General features: G+C 41.2%; 1 protein-coding gene across 2 annotated transcripts in view; it reads right to left on the bottom strand.

Annotated features, from left to right (window-relative positions):
- Window positions 1-27,789, bottom strand: part of RDX (radixin) — a 117,434-nt gene that overhangs the window by 35,517 nt on the left and 54,128 nt on the right. For both annotated transcript variants that reach the window (XM_045018186.1, XM_045018179.1), the window contains exons 2-4: window positions 27,404-27,478; window positions 6,481-6,564; window positions 29-124 (exon numbers count right to left, since the gene is read on the bottom strand). In XM_045018186.1, coding sequence (XP_044874121.1) covers window positions 29-124; window positions 6,481-6,564; window positions 27,404-27,415 — 192 coding nt within the window. In that variant the 5' untranslated portion in view covers window positions 27,416-27,478. The remainder of the gene's footprint in view (window positions 1-28; window positions 125-6,480; window positions 6,565-27,403; window positions 27,479-27,789) is intronic.

Below are 27,789 nucleotides of genomic sequence, written 5' to 3'. Positions count from 1 at the left end.
TCATCCGAACAAATCAAGAATATTTTACCTTTTTATTCAGCTTCAACCAAGTTGAATAGCCTTTGCTGTCCACATACTGCAGCCCAAAAAACCAGACTTCACGTAGACCGACTGTTTTCACCACCTAAAAGTAAACGAGTCATTAAATCAATAAACCCTGAAGGGCACCTGGATTTTGGTGTAATGGTTCAAACACAAGTTCAGACTCAGATACAATATACATCAAGGTTTTGTGAGCAACCAACTTAGGCAAATAAAGCCATAAAAGATTTGTACACTAGATAGACAGAGCAAGAAGGAATACCTTACTCTTAATTATAGTAATTTTCCTCCATACACAACCAGTCAGCATGAAGTGATATGTCTCCACCCACCAGGAAGCAGGTGTTTGAGGAGGAAAAAAATGAATTACTCAAGTTAAGAACATGTAGGCCAAATAACTCCTTTAGTGCAAGACAATCCAAACAACAAGAGGAGAAGACAATGGGATTAGGATGGGGAGAAAAGATAACAGACATGATTATTGGTAAGTAATTCATTGTTTAACGTCTCCTCTTCCTGCATCCTATAACCAATGGATATGGCCAGCAGTACCAGTACTGGAGGAGAGCACTCAAAGTGATGTCAATGTCTTATTGTCTTATTGGCCACTTCCCAGATCTCTGCTGATGCCCTAGCCAAAAATGCAATAAGCAGAATGTCTTAATTTTAACTAAACCAGAGGACTAGTACCAGCCTTTTAGAAGCTACACAATGGAATCATCCATTTATCTAGAGACAAATACAATTGATTGTTTTCTGAAAATTTTTCATGTCAGAGGCTTTGCTTGGAGTGTAGGGATAGGGTCCAGAGTGACCTAGACAAATTGGAGGATTGGGCCAAAAGACATCTGATGAGATTCAACAAGGACAAGTGCAGAGTCATGCAGTCAGGATGGAAGAATCCCATGCACTGCTACAGGCTGGGGACCGACTGGCTAAGCTGCAGTTCTGCAGAAAAGGACCTGGGGATTACAGTGGATGAGAAGCTGGATATGAGTCAGCAGTGTGTTCTTGTTGTCAAGAAGGCTAATGACATATTGGGTTGCATTAGTAGGAGCACTGCAAGAAGATTGAGGGAAGTGATTATTCCCCTCTATTCGGCACTGGTGAGGCCACATCTGGAGTATTGTGTCCAGTTTTGGGCCAACCCACTACAGAAAGGATGTGAACAAATTGGAGAGACTCCAGCGGAGGGCAATGAAAATGATCAGGGGTCTGGGGCACATGACTTACGAGGAGAGGCTGAGGGAACTGGGCTTGTTTAGTCTGCAGAAGATAAGAGTGAGGGGGGATTTGATAGCAGCCTTCAACTACCTGAAGGGGGCTTCCAAAGAGGATGGAGCTCGGCTGTTCTCAGTGGTGGCAGATGACAGAACAAGGAACAATGGTCTCAAGTTGCAGTAGGGAAGGCTTAGGTTGGATATTAGGAAACACTATTTCACTAAGAGGGTGGTGAAACACTGGAATGGGTTACCTAGTGAGGTGGTGGAATCTCCTTTTAAGGCCTGGCATGACAAAGCCCTGGCTAGGATGATTTAGTTGGGGTTGGTCCTGCTTTGAGCAGGGAGTTGGACTAGATGACCTCCTGAGGTCTCTTCCAACCCTAATCTTTTATGATTCTATGACTGCCCTAAAGAATTAAGTTACCTTGATCCAAGTTCATCCTCAGAGTGTAAGGATAACCCAGCAGGTTCATCAATCCAAATTGGGAAATAGTTTAGAACTTACTATGGGACAGCTTTTCAAATCAGTGCAACAGGGGAATCACAATCAACTTCCTATTAGCTAATTTAAAGGCTGGCCCACATAGATATAAGGACTTGTAAGGACAACAGTAATCGCCAGCATTCTTGATTAGGTGGTTTACTGAAATGCAGAGACAAGTTTTGGAAGTGGTAAAGTGAAACCTATTTCACCAAGATATGAGATGATATGCATTTTGCACTCATGTCACAATTCTCCGATCATCTCATTACTGAAGATTCACAAATTCAAGATACATGCTAGTTGCAGATCCTTGCACGCTCTATTGGGCTGTCATATATTTATGCTGCTAGAAGTCTGAACTTTTCCCTCTCTGGGCAAAGAAAAGATCCAGTCTCACTTGTAGCTGTGACAAATCCCAGCCAGAGCTCTGAAGCTTGAAAAACAAACTAGTGATGTTGGACATTCTCCCTATAAAGTCTTCTGCTCTGTTCAATCTGGTTTCTCATGTACTAGGGAGAGGAGTAAAATGTTTAACACAACTCTTCCTCCTCAACATCTGGAGATATTTTTGACCCTACTGCCAAAGGATCAAATCAGTAAGTTCAAATAAAAAATACCCAAATGGGACTCTGGTAGCAGCCAATCTATTGAGGAGCTTACGTTTTAAGGAAATGTTCAGATCCACCTGAGGTATATAGAATTACATTATATATATATAAACACATATATATACACATACATACACACGCATATATACACATACATACACACACACACACAAAAGGCCGACATTCAAAGAATGTTGTTTAAGTTTTTAGATTACCTATGCATGAGTAACCCCATTTTCCAGACCACATAGCCAAGAATAAAGGTTTGGCAGGCTTTTTCTGAGGGGCAGTATGGCTAAGTAGATGGGCTACAGGTCTGCCATGTTAGAGATCTGTATTTTAGTCCCAGCTAGTGTAATCTCTCAGTTGGTTATCAGACACAGTTAATAACAACCATTATGCATAATACAGACTTATTAACATCAGGCAGCAGAAGATGCAAGTCTAGAACTCATGCTGTCCTGATTTCCAGGTATTTGTACTCACCTCTACCCCAGGGATTGCTGTCCTGCTCCAGGAAGTCAGGGGCTCCTGCCATATGTGGTGCCCCCAATGGGCTGGATGGATTGTTGGGGCTGGGCTATGGACGCTGCAAGGGGTTGCCCTGCCTGGCACTCTACACCTTGAGAGATTGGCTCCTACCCTAGATGATGGCTTCACAAGAGTGATAGGTAGCTGGGTCCATGCACTGAGTCTGGGGAAACCTGACCCAGTTCTCACCCATTCCACACCATCAGGACAGCTGCTCTGGCAGCAGCCAGGTTGAGTCTCTGTTCCCAGGAGTTCCAAGTGCAGTGCATTCTGTCACTGCTGTGGGAGCCTAGTCTGAGAATGTTCAGGGTTTTATCCATCTGAATCTGAATCCAGATGTCACTAAGGGCACAAACAAGGGGGACGGACAGCTCAGTGGTTTGAGCATTGGCCTGCTAAATCCAGGGTTGTGAGTTCAATCCTTGAGGGGGCCATTTAGGGAACTGGGGTAAAAATCTGTCTGGGGATTGGTCCTGCTTTGAGCCGGGGATTGGACTAGATGACCTCCTAGGTCCCCTACAACCCTGATAGTCTATGATTCTATGAAGGCTCTGTCTATTCTGGGACACTATTTGCATGCCTCTGTTTTGTTAAGTACCATGAGTTTTCCCTCACTGACTAGTATTCAGCTGAGGGATTATTTCAGTCAGCCCCTTTGATGTGTTCTTCCAACTGCCCAAAGCTTTATACATTTTGTTAAAATTAAGGAGTAACAACACATGCCATAGCAAAGAAATGGTGATTTTCATCAGCTAGTAACTCAGCCAAATCTCAATGAAATTTCATGGGATGAAGTCAGAGGCACCTACCTGGCCCCATAGCTTTCCCTTGCCGAAGAACAAAGCCCTGCTGCAAAAACTGGATGCTAGACCTTCTCAAAAAGTAGAAAATGTCACAAGAATCTTTTAATAATGGGAAGCATTTAGCAATTTAAGGCCTGGTCTACCATGGGGGGGATCGATCTAAGTTACGCAACTTCAGCTACATGAATAACGTAGCTGAAGTCAACGTACTTAGATCTACTTAGCGTGGTGTCTTCACTGTGGTAAGTTGACGGCTGACACTCTCCCATTGACTCCACCTGCGCCTCTTGCCCTGGTGGAGTACCGGAGCGAACGGAAGAGTGCTTGGTGGTCGGTTTATCACGTCTAGACTAGATGCAATAAATCGACCCCCTCTGGATTGATCGTTGCCCGTTGATCCAGGGGTAATGTACATAAGCCCTAAATACAGAGATTGATGCCAGATCCCCCTATAACATAGGGCTTTTACAATTATTACTGTGGTTTCAGCTAATTTTTATTTCAGGTTGTAGGGACATATTTTGATTTTTATAATGCATGTTTAAAAAGTGTTTTAAAAAAAGCTGCTCAGAGCTATGGATTGATACTGGAACAAATCAATAAACAAAGTTTCAGAACAAGAATTCTCTATAGGCAACCAAATAAATAGATTTCATTGGGTCTTCCCTGGTAAACCTTGTAGAGGACTTCTGAGATATTTGGCAAGGAGGATAAGGCTATAACTTGATGAGATGGGGCGAGTAAAACTCCAATTTTTTCCTGAATTGAGACTACACTATTCTGTCCAGGTGCTTCAGCAGTAAATTCTGAGAACTTGATGAAAATCAGTTTGTGGATAACAAATATACTTCATGATGTTCTTTGTCTCCTATGAAAGAAGAAGTAGGGAAAAGGCAGGTTAGTTAAGGCCCACAAAATTATCCTTTCACCTCCACTCTGGCCTCCAAATGGATGAGAAGACAGAAAAACTTTGTGATGATGGAGAGATGCCTGCTAAAACAGAATATCCAAGTGGCCTCCACCATCATGTTGGTGGGATAAGGGAGGACTTCATTGAGCTTCATGACAGCAGGGAAGAAGGAGAAAGCCATAGATGCTGAGTTCTTAGACTTCCCATTTACCAGCAGATAGGGAGAGTGAAGGGAAATGCCCTGGTCTGGAAACAAAGAGCAGCTTGGAGAAAGGATCATACTAAAGTGGGAAACAAAGCCTTTCACATTAAATCTTCCCACCACTGACTAAGAAAGGGGTTTGCTGACATCCAAACACCCTCGGGATCATGGGACAAGAGAGATAATGCTGTGACAAGGTAACTTGCTTTGAGCAATAACTACAAAGGACAGAAGTTTACTGCAATGTACACCACATGGAGCTAACCATGATGACTAATCAAGCTACTATTAGTTTAGAATGCGTCACTTCACTTTGTTGGCAATAATGGCCACAGAGAAATATTACACCTTTTCTCTGAAAACTTCATATTTGTTTCACACCACAATTCAGCGATTGATTTGGGTCTATGAAGCCATGTGTGGGTTTAGGATATGTCTGAATGATTTCTCCCCTCATGTACAGGCATGGCACATGAACCAAGGGACTCAAGCTAATAATTTCTCAATTTAAACATCTACAGGCTAATCATAAGAACTGCTGAGGCTGCCTGAAAGCCATCCAAGGAACTGAGGCAACTCGATGGAGAGAATCTAGTAGGTGCTAAGAGAATTTGCATCTGTATCTTTTATCCCTTGTTCAGAGAAGCTACAGAATGGGTGAAACTGATCATCTGGGCACAAGACTTTATGCAGCAGCAGATCACCTCCACCCAATACCGCATGTCAAGAGGAGCAGAGGTTGGCAGAAGACAAGTCGCAGCTGCCTTCACATACCAGAAGATGGCACAATTTTTACTTGTCGAGTTCTTGTTCACAACTCACCCATACATCTTGGGGAGGAGGCCAGATGGCTGCCCTGTCCCCAAAACTTTTCTGCCTTGCAACACTTGTGAACTATTTTTAGATTTAAATCACTTTTTAATTCCATTTTTCTTTCCTCTAGAAGTCTTGTTTCCCTGATTCTCTATTTGTGAACTGGAAGAAAAAGAGAGCATGAAGGCAGAAATATGACTCCACAAATTCCAGTACAAGTAGGCAAAAACAAATAATAAAATTAAAAATTAAAAAAGAATAGATTAGGAGGGAAAGGAAGGTGCTTGCTTATACACCTACCATAAATAACAGTCTTTAGCCTACTTGCTACTTCGTGAATGAAGACATACCACTATTTTAGCTGACTTGGTTGTTGGAGGAGGGAAAAGAAAAGAAAGCATGCAATCACTTATTTAAAAGTGGCTAATGAGATTCCATTCCTCAAAAGAATCGTGTCATACTGCTGCTTCCTTACTTGGACAGAAATGAAGGTAGTCTATAGTTATTTTTCAATGTTTCATTTTCTGTCTTAGATTATTAAAGGGTATTTAAAGCTATATAAACACTGTACAATGAATACACTTAGTAATTCCTGTGTTGAGTATATGATTGAGAATATCTATAAAATATAGTATTAATTTCAAGATGGTTTGACAACTGAAGCCTGACTGCTTATCCATTCTTGGAAAATTGTCCTTGTGCTTAATGCTTTGCTTCTGAATTGAGGAGACGTGGCTCAAGCTGATTATTAGTATGGCTTAGATCAGTATAAGATATTAATTGGAAAACATGAACAGAAATCTATAACAACACTATAATGTTTTGTAAAACTATCCATGATTATTACACATAATAAAGGGTTACCTGGTCAAAGAGCTGTTTGCCAGTTGTATTGGGTTGGATGGCAAACTCCAACTCTGCATCCATTGTGGTAACTCTTACGTTGATCTATGGAGAGAAAAAAAATGAAATTCTTAGACAGTATGTGTTGTACAATGCTTTCATACAACTAATGGCAAGTTTATAAGAAAAAACGTTAGTATATTGGAGTCATTTACCATATAGCAAATATCACTTTGATCTTACTTATACACAAGACATAGGAGATATACAAATGGCCAAAGGTGAATCTATAGTATAAAAAGACATTTACATTCATTCAGTGTTAAATATTGCACTAAATATAGTTTAAGTCAGAATTTGAAAATCAAAAGGGTATAACAAAGTTTAAAAATTATTATGCAATTGCACAGCTAAACTAACTAAAGATAGAATATGGAGCCAGTCAGCTACTGGTCACCATTTCAGTTTGTTCAGGATGTTAGCAGTCAAATGCTAGCACCATTTAGGTGAGTTGGCAGTCTGTATTCAATTCCTCTTGTACTGATGCACCTGCAGTTGGGACCTTTGATGAGAGTGGCCAAGGACTGAATGGGTACAGAGACAGAACTGCCTTCTCACTCCAAGAACTGGTCTTGCTCCTAGAATTAGCACAGCTGTGTGCAGAAGCTGGCACCACCACTATTCATGTTATACTTGTCTGGAGAATAAAGAGACCATCACCACTCATTTATTTATCTGATATTTTCTAGAAGCACTTACATGCACTATGAAAAGGAAATGAAAAAAATCCTATATTTCTTCTAGTATCATTAAAAACTATATCTAAAAAAGAGTAGCAGTTCTGAATTACAGTTGTTAAATGATGTAACTTTGAGAAATAAGACCAAGTATGGGTTTGGAAAAATAGTGCATTTTAAAAGAAATAAAATTAAAACCTGAAAAAGTTTAAACAGTTTGAGAGATCAACTATATTTTGCTATAAATAGCAGACGAAGCAGAATTATTTTTGCAAAACTTCATATTTCTGATTTTGTGTTTTACCATACTTAAGGCATAAAAAAAGTTTCCCTCTCCCTCACAAAATTTACAAATTTTTTTGATGAGCTCCTGGAATATAAATACTACCACACCACTAATTCCTATATAAACCCACTTCCATGACACATTACTCTAGTTTTGCCACTAGATGGAGTACTTTAAGAAGGAAATAAGTCAAGTCTCCCCCCGGAGATCCGCTTTACTGCGTTATATCCGAATTCATGTTATATCAGGTCACAGGTATATATCATTGTTTAATATCTGTACTTCAGTAGTGCCCATAAGCCCCAACCAGGATAGGGATTCCATTGTGCTAGGTGCTGTACAAAATCATACAAAGACATGTTCCCTACCCTGAGTAAAATTTAAGACAATATATGAACGGTGAGGAAAGAGGAACAAAGAGCAGGTAAAACTATGCGTTAGCTGTCCCTCTTTGCCCTCTATCTCAGACACCATCATTAATTGGCTACATTTCTTACACATACTGAAGTATAGTTGGGTCTACAGGAAGAATTTGAAGGAGATAGTCTCATGGAGCTCAGGAGTGTAGTTCTATGCATAAAGTATAGTATGGAAGAACACGCCTACACATTTGTTTTACAAACACTGACAGATGGGCAGCATTCAAAGCATTGTTGGTAGACTGAAAAAGTCAAGGAGGTGGGTGAAATGCAGTAAGAAAAAGCTGGACAAGTAGTAAGGTGTAGGAATTGTGAAGAGACATGAAGCTGAAGACAAGTAATTTGAGCTTGATTAAGGGAAAGTGCGGGAACCAATAAAGGGATTCCAAGGGGGCTGACATGGTTACAGTGATGAACAAGGGAAAGTTGTCTTAGTAGCTGTGTTTTGATTTATTTGGAGGGGAGATGTGGGTGTCTGAAGGAGGTTACCACAATCAGGAGAGCAAATAATGGCCTGGATGAGAGTTTTGTTTGTCTGTACAGAAAAGAAAGAAGTGGACAAATCTTAAATGATATGCAGGAAGAAAATCTGTACTCTGCCTGGATGTGTGGGGCAAGAGAGAGGGAGGAAGAACAGGTGACTTATAGGCTTGGGTGAAAAAGGAAGATGGTGCTTTTTGTCAATAGTGACAGATTAGAGGGAGTGAAGAGGATTTTGGAGAAAAAAGTTTTTATTGTAAACTTGAAACCAGTGGAGTGGCTTTTTGATTGGGTTAACAAAAAAAACCACACCAAACCAAACCATCAGCAGGACACATTCATCAATTTTAAGTTAAAATTTAAACCTTTCCGAAACTGCTTTATTTTTTCAAATTAAATACTAAGAAATCTACCTAGCAATTTAAGTTAATCAACCTTTTATCAGTTGGGCTCAGAAGGCAAAAGGAATAAAGCTGGATCAGATTTTAGCAAACAAATACACTTTGACATTTAATATAAAATATCACTATTACCACCAAACAAAAAGTGCCACAAAACCATCATAAAATGCAGTAGGTTATACTATTATGTGATTAGTTTTCTAAAATGATTCTAGAAGCTCTCTGGAGTAATAGCACTGATCTGTATACAGAAATCCTCTGTTGTGACAGCCACCTGACAAATCAAGAAGTCATTTGTTCACAGAGTGCATTATCTACAAGATATAAACAATCAAAGGGACATAAAAATAAGGGGAAAATATACAAACTGAACATCTAACTTGCATCTTCTGTTTGTACAAGAACAAGTTTTCTAATTCAGATAAAGTTTCTGATTGATAGGAGGTCCAGATACGGGAGATGTGTTGAAACAGTATCTGACAAGTACAACTGGGAGAGATTTACAAAACACACACATTAGCAGTTCCAGGTCAATTAGGGTATGTCTACACTGCAATTAGACACCTGCAGCTGGCCCTGTGGCAGCTGAGTTGGGCTCACGGGCAGGGGCAGCTCCAGGCCCCAGCACACCAAGCGCGTGCTTGGGGCGGCATGCTGCGGGGGGGCGGTCTGCCGGTCGCCGGGAGGACGGCAGTCAGCCAACCTTCGGTGGCATGCCTGCGGAGGGTCCGCTGGTCCCACGGCTCCGGTAGACCTCCCGCAGGCGTGCCTGTGGAGGGTCCGCTGGTCCTGTGGCTCCGGAGCCACAGGACCAGCGGACCCTCCACAGGCACGCCTGCAGGAGGTCCACCAGAGCCGCAGGACCAGCGACCAGCAGAGCGACCCCCGCGGCATGCCGCCATGCTTGGGGCGGCGAAATGTCTAGAGCCGCCCCTGCTCACAGGGCTCGGGCTAAGGAGCTGTTTAACTGCAGTATAGACATTTGGGCTTGGGCTGGTGCCCCGGCTCTAGAATCCTGCAAGATGGGAGGGTCCCAGAACTCAGACTGCAGCCTGAGCCTGAACGTCTACACCACAAGTCAACATCATCTTAGCCCGAGCCCCATGAACCCAAGTCAGCTAGAATGGGCCAGCCACAGGTGTCTAACTGCAGTGTAGACATACGTTTAGACACATTACACTAGCCCAGGGGTAGGCAACCTATGGCACACGTGCTGAAGGTGGCAGGCGAGCCGATTTTCAGTGGCACTCACACTGCCCGGATCCTGGCCATCAGTCGGGGGGGCTCTGCATTTTAATTTAATTTTAAATGAAGCTGCTTAAACATTTTTAAAACCTTATTTACTTTACATACAATAGTGCACTTATACATTATAGACTTATAGAAAGAGACCTTCTAAAAACATTCAAATGAATTACCGGCATGCAAGACCTTAAATTAGAGTGAATAAATGACTCGGCACAGCACTTCTGAAAGGTTGCCGACCCCTGCGCTAACCTTTGTTATAGCAAGAGTCAAAGAAAACTAGTCAGCCAACTACATAGAACATTTATGGGCTTGCCTCTTTTAACAGGACATTCATGTTGAGTGGGAAGACATGTTCTCTTTCTTAAAGTAAATTGTCTTTTTATAAAAAGGAGAGGACTAAGAAAAGGAGTTCATTGTTAAAATGTTTTCTATTTTAAGCCTACTGGCAGCTGGGTGGCTTTGGATGCATTCCAAATAATTCTATTGCTTAAAAAAAAAAATTTACAGCTTTTAAAAGGTGTATACTAGGGGTTGGCAACCTTTCAGAAGTGGTGTGCCAAGTCTTCATTTATTCACTCTAATTTAAGGTTTTGCATGCCAGTAATACATTTTAATGTTTTTAGAAGGTCTCTTTCTACAAGTCTAAAATATATAACTAAACTATTGTTGTATATAAAGTAAATAAGGTTTTTAAAATGTTTAAGAAACTTCATTTAAAATTAAATTAAAATGCAGAGCCCCCTGGCCAGGTGGCCAGGACCCGGGCAGTGTGAGTGCCACTGAAAATCAGCTCGTATGCCACCTTTGGCACATGTGCCATAGGTTGCCTACCCCTGATGTATACTTACATAATATAATTCTTTAGGCTTGTAGAATCATAGAATTGTAGGACTAGAAGGGACCTCGAGAGGTCATCTAGTCCAGTCCCCTGCACTCATGGCAGAACTAAATATTATCTAGACCATCCCTGACAGGTGTTTGTCTAACCTGCTATTAAAAATATCCAATGATGGAGATTCCACAACCTCCCTAGACAATTTATTTCAGTGCTTAATTACCCTGACACTTAGGAAGCTTTTCTTAATGTCCAACCTAAACCACGCTTGCTGCAATTTAAGCCCATTGCTTTTTATCCTATCCTCCGAGGTTAAGAACAACAAGTTTTCTCCCTCTTCCCTGTAACAACTTTTTACGTACTTGAAAACTATTATGTCCCCCCTCAGTCTTCTCTTCTCCAGAAGAACAAACCCAATTTTTAAAATCTTCCCTCGTAGGTCTTGTTTTCTAGACCTTTAATATTTTTGATGCTCTTCTCTGGACTGTCTCCAATTTCTCCACATCTTTCCTGAAATGTGGCACCCAGAACTGGACACCGTACTCCAGTTGAGGGCTAATCAGCACAGAGTAGAGCGTGTCTTGCTTACAATACCCTTGCTAATACATCCCAGAATTATGTTGCTTTTTTTTGTAACAGCATTACAATGTTGATTCATATTTTGCTTGTGATCCACTATGGCCCCCAGATCCCTTTCTGCAGTACTCTTTCCTAGGCAGTCATTTCCTATTTTGTATGCATGTCCTTCCTAAGTGGAGTACTTTGCATTTGTCCTTATTGAATTTTATCCTATTTACTTCAGACCATTTCTCCAATTTATCCAGATCATTTTGAATTATAATCCTATCCTCCAAAGCACCTGTAACCCATCCCAGCTTGGTATCGTCCACAAACTTTGTAAGTGTACTCTCTGACACTATCTAAATCATTGATTGAAGATATTGAACAGAACTGACCCCTATGGGACTCCACTTGATATGCCCTTCCACCTTGATTGTGAATCACTGATACTACTCTCTGGAAATGGTTTTCCAACCAGTTATGCACCCACCTTATAGTAGCTCCATCTAGGCTATATTTCTCTAGTTTGCTTACGACAAGTTCATGCGAGACAGTATCAAGCGCCTTACTAAAATGAAGATATGCCACATCTACTGCTCCTATCCACAAGGCTTGTCACCCTATCAAAGAAAGCTATTAGGTTGGTTTGACATGATTTGTTCTTGACAAATCCATGCTGACTGTTACTTATCACCTTATTATCTTCTAGGTGTTTGCAAATTCATTGATTATTTGCTCCATTATCTTTCTGGGTACTGAAGTTAAGGTGACTGGTCTGTAATTCCTTGGATTTTTCACACCCCTGAGAGATATTATACTGATGTAAATTCCTAGCGTAGACCAGTCCTAAGAGAGAAAAGGGGGTATTTACCAATTCTGGGACTTGGAGGCTAAAGTGGAGACGGAGCCACTAGAGGAAATTAAGTTAAAAATAAATAAACCAGGGCTCTGACAAGGAGAGGTCCCTCAGCACTATCTTTTTTTCTTACCCAGCACCTACCAGTTTTCTTTTTTATTTCTAAAGAATGCTTTTTGTCAATATATTGCAACAATGAATGGACAAATAGATTTAGAACACCAGATAAATGTTAAATAATAATTACCCATCAACAATGAAACTTCTATGCACACTGAAGTATAAAAATCTTGCATATATCTTAAAATAGCAATACAATTATTTGCAATACAATTATTTTCAAGTTAAGTGACAAAAGAACCATGACCTATTTAGCCTTTAAAATAACCTAATAGGCTTGGCTTACCAATCTGCCCTAAATTGCAGTATCTCACTGCTCTGCTCATATAAACTAAGCACAGAATAACATTTTTCCTCTAAATGCAAATACAGTTATCTAGCATACATAATCAGGACTTACTTGTAAGTACAGTTAGCTTGCAAAAGCCAAAAAATACAGGAAGTGTGGGGGGGAATAGATAATGGACCTGCTGATATACAGTAAATGCCACTGGGCTCATCTCACCTGTTAATTTTAATATATCTAGAGAAAGCAGTAAACTTAGGGCTTTCTACACGTACAGCGCTGCAGCTGTGCCACTTCAGCACTTAGTGAAGACACCACTGCCTACACCAAATAGGAGAACTTCTCCTGTTGGTGCTGATACTCCATCTTGCCAAGAGGCGGTAGCTATGTCAACAGGAGACATATTGCTGTCTACACCAGGGGTTAGGTCGGTATAACTACATCGCTCAGTGGTGCGGATTTTCCCTTGAGTGACATCATAAAAACGACATACGTCCCATGCGTAGACCAAACCCCACTGTGTACCATACCTAATTTTGAAACATGTTTTTGACAATTTTCTATTTGCCTTCTTTGAAAAAAACATGAAAAAATGAAATCTTTTGAACAGCTTTACTTTGCATTTATTAGTATCTTCATTTAATAATGTCTTTCTTCATGCACTTGTTGTTTTGGAAGCCACGTACATTAGTCTGAAAACAGGATTGACTAGGTTCAACTGGAAAAGAAGATGGAGAGATTTGGGGGAGGGAGGAGACAAGAAATGAGGGCACACAGGTGGGGGATAGTATCTGAAATTCCAAACATGCATACTTTAAAATTTATTTTACTGAAGACTCCAAAGACTCAAAGTTTGGCATATAATACTACAAAGCAAAAATAAATACTGAAGATGCAATGATTTCTGGAATCCATTAAATTCACATTCAATATGAAGTCTGGAAGATCCCTACATAGTTTTACTAATATTAAGTTTAACAGCTCCACATTTTTTCTTAAGGAAATCTCTGATACCAAAAGTGTAACTAAGCTAAGCATATTAAAATTCTTAAAGAAAAAAAAAACCCAAAACCCGGTCTTATAATCCCTCACATTGCCAAAAGCCTGGAAGAGTTAAGATAGCTACAACAAAATATAGGACTTTGCCCATTTTCTCTGGAAAGATGGTCTTATAAAGAAACTAGAAACAAAATATTCTCCAAAAATTAGGATAACAACTTTTCCTAACCACCAGTACTTCATTTTCCCAGGCACTACCACAGGAGACTTTATAGTCTTGCATTCTGATAATTATCTTTTGCTTACCAGAATCAAAACTAGTAATAAGATTTTATTTCATTTTATTTTTAAAATTTGTCACCTAAAGTAACTGAACTTGGTGAAGGAGTAGGTAGGAGTGTGTGTGTATATAATCTCCTTGTAGGGAGCAAATGACATTTGGTACAGAAGCTGACTAGTAAAAGAGGCTGATGACAGGGGGTGTGAAGGGGTCCTGCTGTGGTTTACAAAAGGGTGACTTGACAGACCTACTGAAATCAAAAGTAAGGCAAGGAGGGTTGGTAAAGGTGCCCAGAGCAGTGAAGTGCAAGATTTTATTTTTTTAAATAGAACCCAATTAATTATTTTATATAGAGAGAATATTAAAATACAGTATGTCTTTTGTAATTTTATGTATCTAAGCAAATACATTTTAAATTATTTCTACTGATGTTTTTTATCTTCAAACCAGGGGCGGCTCTAGACATTTTGCCACCCCAAGCTGTTATTTGCAAATGAACACCGTGCACCAAGAGGAAGGATTTAATAAATTAACCACAATATCACTCAGAAGGCTCAATAACTTGTTTTGAGGGTGGATTTTACAAGTCTTTTGATAAAAAAATAGTCAAGTGTTTAGGAGAAAAACTTAGTTTCTCTATAAAATCCCAATTTAATTTAATATTTAGTATCAGCCAGTTATCTGTAGCAACTATAACTGTATAAACCTAACCAAACATGATTAAGCTAGACATATTAAAAGTTATAGTTTCTTCCAGTCATTCCATTATTCTAGTTCAAATGCCAGCTGTCTATAAACTGTATTGTGCATATTAAATTATTTGAATTATTTAAATTACAGTAGTACCCAGAGGCCCTGCAGTCTCTGTACCAACCTAACTAAAGACAACACATAAGTGAATGTAACAAAAACTGACAGAATAAGGAAAGCATGACAGAGTAAAGAGCAATAGCAACACTATGGCTATACAAAGTTACCATACACACATTTTAAAACCTCAATCAGTCCTCTCTGGGTATGTCCACTCTGCAATGTAAACTCATGCTCAGACTTAAGCCCCAACCCCCTTTCCATCTACACACAATTCTAACTCAGGCCCAGCCCCTGGACCTCACAGGCATGGAGGGTTTGAGAGCCCAAGTCTCACAGGGGCTCCAGCCCAAACTCCATCATTTTGTTGTACGGATGCGGGGGGGGGGGGGGGGGGCGCGGAGAGCCGGTACAAATTACTGGGGCCTGGCAGTCTGGAAGGGAGCCCGGCTTCCCCAGCCCTGTTTAGCCGGTCCGCCCTTGCTGGGGGCCCCAAACCCGCTCTCGGCAGCCCTGTACGGATATAGCTCAAGCCTGTGACACCCAGACTTAACATAACAACAGCCATACTGGGTCAGACCAAAGGTCCATCTTGCCCAGTATCCTGTCTTCTGACAGTGGCCAATGCCAGGTGCCTCAGAGGGAATGAGCAGAACAGGTAATCATCAAGTGATCCACTTCCTGTCGCCCATTTCCAGCTTCTGGCAAACAGAGGCTAGAGAAACCATCCCTACCCATCCTGGCTAAGAGCTATTGATGGACCTATCCTCCATGAACTTATCTAGTTCTTTTTTGAACCCTGTTATACTCTTGGTTTTCACAACATCCTCTGGAAAGGAGTTCTAAAGGCTGACTGTGCATTGTGTGAAGAAATACTTCTTTTGTTTTAAACCTGCTGCTGATTAATTTCATTTGGTGACCCCCTAGTTCTTGTGTTATGAGAAGGCGTAAATAACACTCACTCACTCCACACCAGTCATGATTTATACACCTCTATCATATCCCCCCTCAATTATCCGTTTTCCAAGCTGAAAAGTCCCAGTTTTAGTAATCTCTCCTCATATGGAAGCTGATCCCCTAATCATTTTTGTTGACCTTTTCTGTATCTTTTCAATTCTAATATATCATTTTTGTGACGGGGCAACCACATCTGCATGTGGTATTCAAGATGTGGGTGTACCCTGGATTTATATAAAGGAAATATGATATTCTCTGTCTTATTATTTAGCCCTTTCTTAATGATTCCTAACATTGTTAGCTTTTTTGATTGTCGCTGCACATTGAGTGGATGTTTTCAGAGAACTATCCACAATGACACCAAGATCTCTTTCTTGAGTGGTAACAGCTAATTTAGACCCCATCATTTTATATGGACAATTGGGATTATGTTTTCCAATGTGCATTACTTTGCATTTACCAACACTGAATTTCAGCTGCCATTTTGTTGCGCCGTCGCCCAGTGTTGAGAGATCCTTTTGTAACTCTTCGCAGTCTGCGTTGGACTTAACTATCTTGAGTAGTTTCGTATCATCTGCAAATTTTGCCATCTCACTGTTTACTCCTTTTTCCAGATCATTTATGAATATATTGAACAGCACTGGTCCCAGTACAGACCCGTGGGGTACACCACTGTGTCTCCATTCTGAAAACTGATCATTTATTCTACCCTGTGTTTCCTATTTTTAACCAGTTACCGATCCATGGGAGGACCTTCCTCTTATCCCATGACATCTTACTTTGCTTAAGAGCTTTTGGTGAGAGACCTTGTCAAAGGCTTTCTGAAAATCTAAGTACACTATATCCACTGGATCTCCCTTGTCCACATGCTTGTTGACCCCCTCAAAGAATTCTAGTAGATTGATGAGGCATGATTTCCCTTTACAAAAACCATGTTGACTCTTTCCCAACAAATTATGTTCATCTATGTGTCTGACAATTCTGTTCTTTCCTATAGTTTCAACCAATTTGCCCTATGCTGAAGTCAGGCTTACTGGCCTATAATTGTCGGCATCACCTGTGGAGCCCCTTTTAAAAATTGGTGTCACATTAGCTATCCTCCAGTCATTTGGTAGAGAAGCTGATTTAAATGATAGTTTACAAGCCATAGTTAATAGTTCTGCAATTTAACATTTGAGTTCCTTCAGAACTCTTGGGTGAATACCATCTGGTCTTGGTGACTTATTACTGTTTAATTTATCCATTTGTTCCAAAATCTCCTCTAATGACTCCTCATTCTGGAACAGTTCCTCAGATTTATCACATATAAAGAATGGCTCATGTTTGGAAACATCCCTCACATCTTCAGCCAGGAAGACCGATGCAAAGAATTCATTTAGTTTCTCTAAATTCATTTAGTGGGTCCTGAGAATCCACCAACAATCCCATGGGACAATGTCCTTTGTCCTTTCTATCCCAAGACCGGCCAATCAACTTTCAACCTTTCCATTTTGTTCTGACCACTGAATTGCAGAGTGAACCTTCTACTGTTTGTAATGGCCATTGACACAAAGAACTGCTTTGTCAAGCATGCTGCAAGCTGGCCATGGGAGCACAGGCAGATTTTGATCAGTCTCCGGTGCAAGGCGAACAAACAGTTTGACTTTAGCAAGAGTTCCAGGAATGACCACGCATAGCAGCTAATAGCGAAGAAACTGGCAGCACTGAGGATTCACTGGACCAGTGCTAGAAGCAGATTACGCAGCTCACAACCAACTACTGGCAAGCCAGGAATAGCAACCACACCTCTGGGAACTCATTATCATCCTGACCCTTTTATGAGGGACCAAATGTACTGCACTGAGCCACCAGCACTTCATGACAGCCTGATCAGCTGGGATGACCTTCTCACCCTTTAATCCAGTATAGGACTGGAGAGAAGTCGGCAAATACCAGATGAGGATGGTGAAGTGACTCTTGTATTCAAATCAGTTCCTGAGGAGACTTTTCCATTAGAGCAGCTGCATCACATTCTGGGTCTCTACTCAGGAGTTTTTTGATGCTGCATGGAGGCATCAAGGTAAGTTTCTTACTCCACGGTTTTTTGTTAATACTGGGGTGTGAGGGATTTGTTTTTTTTACCCATTGCAAAATGTATTTCAAGCCACACGCAACAGCGTGTATCCACTAAAGACATATTGCATGCCAGTGCTCTAGTGTAAATCCCCCTTCTCATCACTACTACCATATGGAATTCAAAATGAAGCACATTCTTACAGAGATTAGTCAGGTAATTTGAAATAAGAACACCTGCCTTCCCTTTTAGTATGCCATACCCTACAAATCGGGCACACCACAATGTATCCAAATGCGAGCGACAAAGTTGGTTAAAGGGATGAAATGCAAGTCATATGAGCAAAGGCTGAAGGAACTGGCTTTAGTCTGGGAGAGGAGATTAAGGGGGAGTGTGGAAATATGACAGTGGTCTTCAGATACTTGAAAAGCTGCCATAAAAAAAGATGGAGAAAAGTTGTTTTCTTTTGCCTCAGAGTGCAGGACAAGAGGCAATGGATTCAAACTACAGCATAGCAGATTTAGATTAAATCTCAGGAAAAAAAACTTCCTAACTGTAAGAACAGTAGGATAATGGAACAGTCTGCCTCAGAAGGTTGTGGAAGCATCTTCACTGGAGGTTTTCAAAAGGAGGCTGGACAGTCATTTGTTTTGGACTGTTTAGACACAACAAATCCTGCATCTTGGCAGGAGGTTAGACTAAATGACCCGTGCAGGCACTTTTCACACTATGATTCTGTAATTACCGGTAGCTGCCTGTAAACAGAAAACTGTTTGAGCAACTGGATGACAAAAATCAATCATCAAAGTACAGTCAGGAGGTTGTATTCAGTTCAGAAATGTACTGGGGGGGTGTGGGGAGGAAGAATGGCTTGGTAGATGTTTCAGAGTTTGTATTATCATGTGCATTTGAATGCAGTCCCTGGGCAGATGCGTTCAGAGCAGTCTATATTGAGTGTCGTATGGAGCTAGTCATCCATGTGAACATTGACACAGCATTCTGTTGATTCCCCCACTAATTTTGACCCAATTCCGGGCATTGATAGCTGCAAACATAACAGGAACTCCATATTGGTAATCATATTTCAGGGAAGGACATATTTCCTGGGCCCTCTTCTGTAGGTCACCAGCCCACTTCACTCAGAGATGTGCTGCTCCACCACCATAAGTTTGAAAACCTCTGTAGCATACACAGCTGGCTTGCAACCAAGCAGTCTGAAATAAAGTTTCCCTTTGCCATTCTGGAACCTCTGGGATTGTAATGTCCTCAAGAAAGTACAATGTCTGAAAGTACAGAGAATGCTTCTGTAGTAAGCTCCCCCCATGACTCTCAAGAAGCTCAGCTATTTAAAAAACTGTAAACTGTAACTTGCCATTGACTGTGCAGTATTTTCACTGTGATTAACTGAGCTGAGGCATTTCTCTCAGAATATACTGAAGCTCAGTTTGACAAAGTATCATATTTTGGCCTTGAGGTTCCACAAGGCACTTTTGCCTGCAGATGGCACTGAACCTATTGTGAGGCACTGAAACAATAATGTACTGTTTGATTTCTGCTTTTAGTACATTCGAGCTCTGCTGGTCCTTCAACCTTGGTAGAGTGGCCCTACTCCAGCAGGACCCTGGGATGCAGAACTGTCATGAACAGGTCCAAACAGAAGTGTTTCCATGATGGTAGAAATTCTGGACAGGGCCAACAAGCAGTTGTAGTATCAGAGGAAGAAAAATGCAGTCCTCCAACCCTGTGCTGATTTCCTTCCCCCTGCAAGCTTCCACTCCTGTGCAGACAAAGCTCCATCCCGTGAACAACTCCAATCCCTGCAAGCGGCAACAAATAGGAAGGAACACAAACAGGCAGCCAGGAGACACACAACAGTAAGGGGGTTTATTGTTTGAAACCAGTTGCCCTGTTTGCCTTGTTCATGCACTTTGTTAAAAGTTTTGGTGTTGGTTTATTACTATTGTTTTCATGTGCTAATGGCAACTGGCCTACCTGGCAATGACTTAATATTGTACTTTTCTAATATATGTTCAAAAATAAGGTTATTTTGCCAAGAAATTTTATTGCCATCACTGCATCACATTACATAATGTATGCTTCAAATAATTAAGGTAAACACATGATAAGAGACAATTGAGAAGATATACGCAAACACTATTTCTCAATACATTTCTCTACATCAATTCTCCAGTAAATCCAGTCCCTGACAGTTTATAAGCGATCATGTCATTCTATGTCTCCCCCTACATTTCACTGCATGATGTGATAGCACCTCATTTACTGTAAGGACTGCATAATCACACTCAAATATACTATTCTCCCTATTTCATTGGCCCATGAAAATCCATAACATGCGAGTACAGAGCATGCCTGCCTTATATTGCCCAGATGCATCCTGCCCTAGCTGTGGCAGATGCACTTTCTAGCTGAGTGTACAAGTTCAGCAATCCATTACTGTCATAGCTCCATTCAGGGGCAAATGGCTCACCTTTGGCTTCACACAGATTATGAAGAGCACAGCAAACCACAATAATGGCATTGATGACACAGGCATCCAAATGGGTCTGTAAACAGCACCATAGGCTCAGACTTTAAGGTCAGGAAGAAGGGACCATTATGATAATCGAGTTTGACCTTCTGCGCACATCACAGGCCACAGAACCTCACTGACTCACTCCTGTAATAGACCCATAACCTTCGGCTGAGTTACAGACTTCAAGTCCATCCACCATTTACTCTAGTTTAAATCAGCATAGTGACCTGTGCCCCATGCTGCAGAAGAAGGAAAATATCCCAGGGTCTCTGCCAATCTGACCTGGGAGAAAATTCCCTTCTGATCCCAAATATGATGATCTGTTGGATGCTAAGCATGTCCACAAAACCCACCACTCAGATACCTGAGAAAGAATTTACTGTAGTAACTCAGAGACTTTCATAGACTCATAGAATGTCAGGATTGGAAGGGACCTCAGGAGATCATCTAGTCCAACCCCCTGCTCAAAGCAGGACCAATTCCCAGACAGGTTTTTATCCCAGTTCCCTAAATGGCCCCCTCAAAGATTGAACTCACAACCCTAGGTTTAGCAGGCCAATGCTCAAACCACTGAGCTATCCCTTTCCCATCTAGTTTCCCATCTCTGGCTGTTGTGGCTATTTACTACTAGCAGTTGCAGATGGGCCATATGCCATTGTATGCAATCTCCTCAAACCATCTCCTCCAGCGAGACATTCAACCACCATTACGCACCTGCTGAAAGCCCAACTGAACCTTCTTTTGCCAGGCCTGCTGAGATCAGTATGTTTGTCAGTAGCCAAAGCAAAAGGGAGCACGCAGGATCCCCCATGTTAATAGTATGAACAATATCTCCATTTATAACTATCATTTAGTGGGAATAGTGTCCGAACCTGTCCATGAATGTAGACTCCCAGTCATCAGAAAACCTTGGCATCATGAACTTTTCCAGTGCAGCCCATGTCAGTGTCCATAAATCTGCCTGTGGGGTCCACAAGGGTCTACATAGTAACGGAGTAGTGCCCTTTGCAGTTTATATAATCTTGGGCTAGAGGAGGGCAAACTAGGAGCAATCCTATCAATGGCCCCAGTATAATTTGGAAACCCCATTCCTCAAAACCAGCAGTTACTTCAGGGATATTGTTTATGCCCACCACTTTTGTGGAAATCACATGCCTGATTGCCTTAGAAACCTCCACAACCATTTTACCCTTGACTGACTTTCCAGCACCTAACTATTTCACAATAGACCTGTAGCAGTTTGGGGTAGCCAGCATCCACTCAGTTACAGCAACCTGCTTCAGGCCATTAGGGATGCCCTCATGCATGTCATAATGCTGGAGGGTTGGGGCATGCTGCTCACAAAGCTCCCAGAAATGTAGCTTTCTTCACGGGAAAGTTTGAGATTCACTGCTGGCCATCCCAGGTGTGTTTGACGATGTGATCCCACCACTCTGTGCTTGGAGCCCAGCACCAGAAGTGCTTGTCTATGTAGGCTGCATCAGAGGCTACACAAAGAGTCATGAGCAGCAGTCAGCCAGCTCCATTTTCCTGTATCGCCCTCCTCCAACAGGTGCCTTTGGTAGGTCAGAAACTGCTGCAGGAATGTCCACCTCATCTCATGGCTGCTCTGCCCATTTGCTGGAGTAAAAGTGCAAGCAAAAAAAGCTCTTCAAATGGCGACTCCTCCCTGCTGCTTGATCCAATTGCTGGGAGCGTGCAGACCCAAAAGACAGCTCAGCAGGATCTACTGAAAACCTGGCAGGCTGTGATAACCTCCTGTAACATGCCAGGTGGAGAGTCAAATTTTCCCACACTGCACCATGAACCAGGGCATACTGCAGCGTGGATGCTGAAGCCCTGGGCTAAAGGCCCTGGTCCAGACATTCTAAACCTATGGTCAATATGCAGTGTGGAAGCTTAAGCGCTGGGCTTGCAAACCCAAGGTTTGTGGATTCAAATCTCATTAACCCTAGGCTTACATTGCAGTGTACACATAACCTCTGTTGGCCACCTGTATATCCATTTGTACTGTAAAAATAAATATCTATTTGAACTGTAATTTAGCTACCCATAACAGGGTAGTTGGCCCATTAAATGAAACTGGGCTCAACTCTCCTGTTCAAGTCCAGATGCTCCCAGCTGGACCAATTAATCAGACAGGGCAGCACCTGGGGGCCAGAAAAGGTGAGTTAGAGCATGCTGAGTCAGTCAGAAGAAGGGCCTAGGAGATAAGAACTGCCAGAGACAAAGTGGTTCCTGAGAGAAGGCTGAAGAGCAGAAAAAGATATTTTACTGGCTGCTGTCCCCCAAGCCAGAGCGCCTGGGCTAGAGGAGCAACAGAGGGAGATGCCTGCTGGCTCTATGCTGGAGCGCCAGAGCCCAGGGACAGAGAGGGCAAAAAGAAGGAGCAGCAGTGGAGGGGCTTATCCACTGACATCTTCTTGCTTGAGAGCTGGACCCCAAGGAACAGTGAGAAGGGCCAGGGGGTGCTTGAGGGATGCTTTCCTGGCAAGAATCGTCCTGGCTGAAAGGCTATGGGAGTTCCCACCGAGAAGAGCTGAGTTGCAACCCCAGGTGGAAGGACTGGGGATGGCTGTTCTGGAAGATGGATGAAGAAGACAGATAACGAACCTAGCTGTGATGGAAGACACTGGGGTACGGTGACAGCAAAGACTGTATGTTCAAAGGCAATATGGATGATATGTTGGGATTTTTGTTAGAGATTATTGCACGATATTTTGTAATAAATTGGACCCCGGGGGGAGGGGGAGAGAGAGTGAGGGGAGATATTTAATTCGGAGCCTGAAGTGGAGTCCTCTAGGTTACTCACAAGGGAAACTTGAGGTGAAGGGCCACTTGCAGGGCTGTCCTGAGGCCACAAGGCCTACCACATAACAGGAAAGTAAATTTGAAAGATTTTCCTATGAAAATGATATAACTAAACCTTATCTAGCCAGAAATAGTGAATTTACACTATATTCAATTCAAGTATCAAATTTAAATACTAATTATTAAAATTCACTATAATCTTCCAAAATTTAAGATAATTAAGAAAATGTTAGGATATCAACACTGTTCTACAATCTGAAGTCTATTGCTTTTGGATGTATTCTATACCTGAAAAGATTTAGGAAGATATGCTAATTATACTCCCTTCCAGCATAGATTTTTATTTTGTTGCATCTACACCATTTAACATCATTAGGTGTCCTATGTAGTGTCATCCTTCTTCTTCTAGGTCTTGGAGTCCTGTATGCACATACTCCAAAGTCTAACCAAAAATAGCTGGTGGGGAAAAAAAATTGTAGAAGCCCTCTTACTCTCTGTAAATGCTACAGTCAATTAAACCTAATCTTCTTAGGCTATGAAATAATTAACAGTTATGTAACCATGTCTAATTTTAGTCTCAATGCTTCTAGTTTAGGTGAAGATCTGAGGAAATGGCATATATTTAAAAATGATTTTGATTCAGTTTTTTGGGACGAGCATACTAGAAAAAAGAAGATTAAACAAATATTCTACTCTTTCAGGATGTTGAGATAACTAAACCTTTCAAAGGTCATACATCCATTGATAGTAATTATCTTTTGTGAGTTAAGGGCCTGATGCAACTCCCATTGAAATCACTGGAAGATTACAATGAAAACTGGATCTGGAGCTAAATTCCATGATGTCCAATAGAGTTGAGTATGTAGACGAGTACAGGCAATGCTGAATAAATAGCCTATGGGAAGGCCACTGGATCCCAAATATAGCCTCAGTGGAAAAAGTATGCTAAATTATCAAACAGAAAGTAGAAATATCTGGGATTGATAATAAAGTACTTATCACCTTAATGTCTTTAAAAGTCCTAACTCCAACTATTTGGCCTAATAATGTATAAGTGATCAAACACTCCCACCTTTCAAATAATGGCTTTCTATTACCACTCAAAAGATGCAATTCGCAGTCGCATGAACATGATCCCAGAAGACGACTTAGTATTGAGAAAGTCCTAAGAATTATCCAGCTAGGTTCTGTTATTAAATTCATCTGATACACAAAACTGTCAACTGGATTCTATGTTCAACATTCCAGCCAAACTTGACCTATTTTCCATCTAAACACAAAAAGTGAAACTGAGATCCCCTCTGGATTTCACTGTGATCTGCAGCTGTTATTAGAGGTGGTAGTGAAATATAAAATAGAAAATACTTCTTTATAACAGGCTAATACACTAAAGCCAAATACGGTTTGGCAGAGGTCTTTTCTACTAAGTCTTTCAAAGTCGAAACAATGTATATGAGCTTCATGACTGCTTATACATAGATCCAAAGATAAAATTTATTCTACACTGGTATGAAGGATCACCTAAAAAAAAGAAATCAATGAATGTGTTATATTGCCCAGGCTCACACATTTGCAAGAATTTGTTAGATCCTCTGAATTCTACACATTAAACCACTCACATTGCAACCAAGACATTATAAAACAGAAGACAGCTAAAACAGTCATAGTAATTTAGGTAAAAAGAGAGCTATAGCATAGTATTATCAAAGTGCTCTCTCATTATAATATTAAGTGCCAACCCACGAGATGCTCTACAGTAATTAAGGCACCAGTCACGGCTTAGAGTTAAGTCTAAAATACATTACAACTAAAAAAATCAACAAATACAGAACAGATAAAAAGTTAGAGTAGTCATTCAATGGAAAAAGAGGTCCATACAAGGATTTAATACACAATGAACTTAGGAGAAAATATTTTTTTTGGTTGTTGGTTGGCTGTTTTTAAATTGAGAGATGAGGTGAGGCAGATGCCCAGAGAGAGAGAGAGAGAGAGAGACCTTTCACATCTTAGGACTGACCACAGGGAAACAAACAAATCACATTCTAACCCCAAGCACAACAGTAGGACTCCTAGAAGGAAGTAGATGTCACAGTACATATTTTCATGAAGACAAGTCTTGAACATAACCATTGTTTAGGCCGTTCAGGACTGGGGAAAAAAAAAGACAAACTAAAAAGAAGTCCATCCACCACTTCAAAAGCAGCCAATGAAAAGCTTAAGGGCAGGTAGTATAATTCTCATAATACTGCTCAATGCTTTGTGAAAGTGTTCCTGCATTATGAATTAGTTATTAACAGTAGGTACAGTTAATGACAATTTATAGAAGGCAATGCCAGTGCATTTCTCCAAAATACAATCCTGTACTATAAATCCCTTCCCTAATGTGTTTATTTCACTTGGAGGGATAGCTCAGTGGTTTGAGCATTGGCCTGCTAAATCCAGGGTTGTGAGTTCAATCCTTGAGGTGGCTATTTAGGGATCTGGAGCAAAAATCTGCCTGGGGACTGGTCCTGCTTTGAGCAGGGGGTTGGACTAGATGACCTCCTGAGGTCCCTTCCAATCCTGATATTCTATTTCTCCACGGATTTTGCATTCTCCCCAGAGGTCTGCTGGCAAAGCCCAAGACAGTAAATTGAGAAGTTTTGTATAAAAGTTCCCATAAAACAATTGCACCCCTCCCTAACAGGAGTCCAGATTCTTCTCCGAGATCTGGTATTCAAATTTTCCTTGTCTCAGAGCGCCAGCACTTCTAACTCCCTTCAGTCTCAGCTATAAGGGAAGAAAGCAGTTTATATCCTACTTCCTCTCTTCTTCTCAGCAGCCCTGGAACTATATTGGCCTGGACTCTCTCTGGCTAGCCAAGGCAGAAGGGAGCCTTGCCCACCCAAACTTCAAGATTCTGGTCCCAGGTCACAGACAGAGGTAGCAGCCTTGGTTCTCCTCAAGCCACTTGCCTCCCAGTTGCTTTAGTTGTTCCATGGATCTGGGTTTGCATAAAAATCCCTGTAATGCAGTAGGATGGCCTCCGAGACTTCCCCCCTCAGTCTTATAGGACCACTAAACTCCTATCAACCAGCTGGGAAGCTCTACTGAAAGCCCTATTAAGAGAATCAAAATAAATCAAGCCTCACTGGGTCACAAGTCCATGTGTTGCTGTGGTATTTTCCTACATTTAACACACAGCTCCCAATGGAAAGGGTGTAGCCATAAAAGAAGACAACCTCTTTATACTGACAAGTCTGAACCAACAGCACAATTTCTTATCAATCTAATGATTAACAGAGCTGCATAAGGACTAGGTATTATCATAATTATTTATTCCAATGGCTGAGTACAAGGCAGAAATAGCATTCAAGCTCCCATTGCTTATTCTCTATATTTAAACAGGCCATTCCATGTCAATGAAACTTGGGAGGATGAAGGGACAACTAGAAGCCACTTTATGGATGGTAGAGGAGAGCCTTAAAGTCCTACTAAAACTCTGGCAGAACGATTCAGTGGCGAAATAATATTCTCCCGATAATATTCTCTCCAAAAAATATTGGAACCTTTCCAGAAGCTGAAGTTTAAGGGTTACCCAGTTTGTGTCCCTCATCTCAGCAGGAACAAGGATGAGACTTGACCTCAATGCAAATTAGCTGCTAATCAGACTATGAAAAGTGTGTGCTTGCCTTTCTATCGCATTTACAGTCCCAAACCACAAATAAGATCCAAGTTATTCCCACCAAGGAGTCAAGCCAAAAGACATCCAGGCCAGTCCTATGGTGCAATGGAGGCCATGACATTCTAAATTGCCATACAAGTTTCATTACATTGCTGCACATCACTCCCCCGCCACCATAGGGACTGTTACACCTAAGCAAGCCTTTCCCCTGCAAGCCCCCATACAGGGTCAATCCAATACATATTAAGTCAATGGAAGTACTTCCACTGACTTAAATAGGCAATGAATCAGATACATGAGGTGCATCTCTGAAGCCACTTTTCACCATTATGTTTCACCTGAAATATAGAAACTCCAGAAGCACAATTCCCCCTAACACTGTGCTGCAATGTTAGATCAGTATTGTCAGAGAGTAGGGCCCCCTAAAATGAAACACTAATCACCACTTTTTGAAGTACCTAGATTTTTATCTTGGCCACTTGCCCATATACAAGTATTAAATAGGCCCAACCTTGATTAGCAGCTTATGAGGTCTGATAAGATCACCGTCCAGGGAGCATTATGGCTATTACGTCAAATTCTAGAAGAGAAAGGAAGCATCTACTTACTGGTTTCGGCATTTTTCTCTCCTTCCCTGAATTTCTTGTTCAGTCAAAATCTTCTGCAAATTCTTTTGTCCCCTTCTGTTAAAGACAAATGTAGTTTGGCTGTTATGCAATTAATCATAGTAGAGTTCATGTACATCATAGCAAATAGTACAAATTCCAACAGAGGTAAACAAATAAGTAGTCTACCTGCCCAAAACACACTTCACTCCATGGTTGATCACTTAACATAAAAGCAATTGAGACATCTGGTAAAAGCAGCAATGTCCTTTTACCAGAACTAGAAGAGCAGAGTGCAAGCAAATTAGATTCATTTTATTAGTTTTCTGCAGCTGAACTTTAAGTGAATAAAGAGACAATGGTGATCTAGAATGCTTTAGCACTCCTTT

This window comes from Mauremys mutica, chromosome 1, assembly GCF_020497125.1.
Source record: "Mauremys mutica isolate MM-2020 ecotype Southern chromosome 1, ASM2049712v1, whole genome shotgun sequence".
NCBI classification, from domain to species: domain Eukaryota; kingdom Metazoa; phylum Chordata; order Testudines; family Geoemydidae; genus Mauremys; species Mauremys mutica.
The sequence above is the reverse complement of the archived record's forward strand: the minus strand, read 5'-3'. Positions and strand labels throughout refer to the sequence as shown.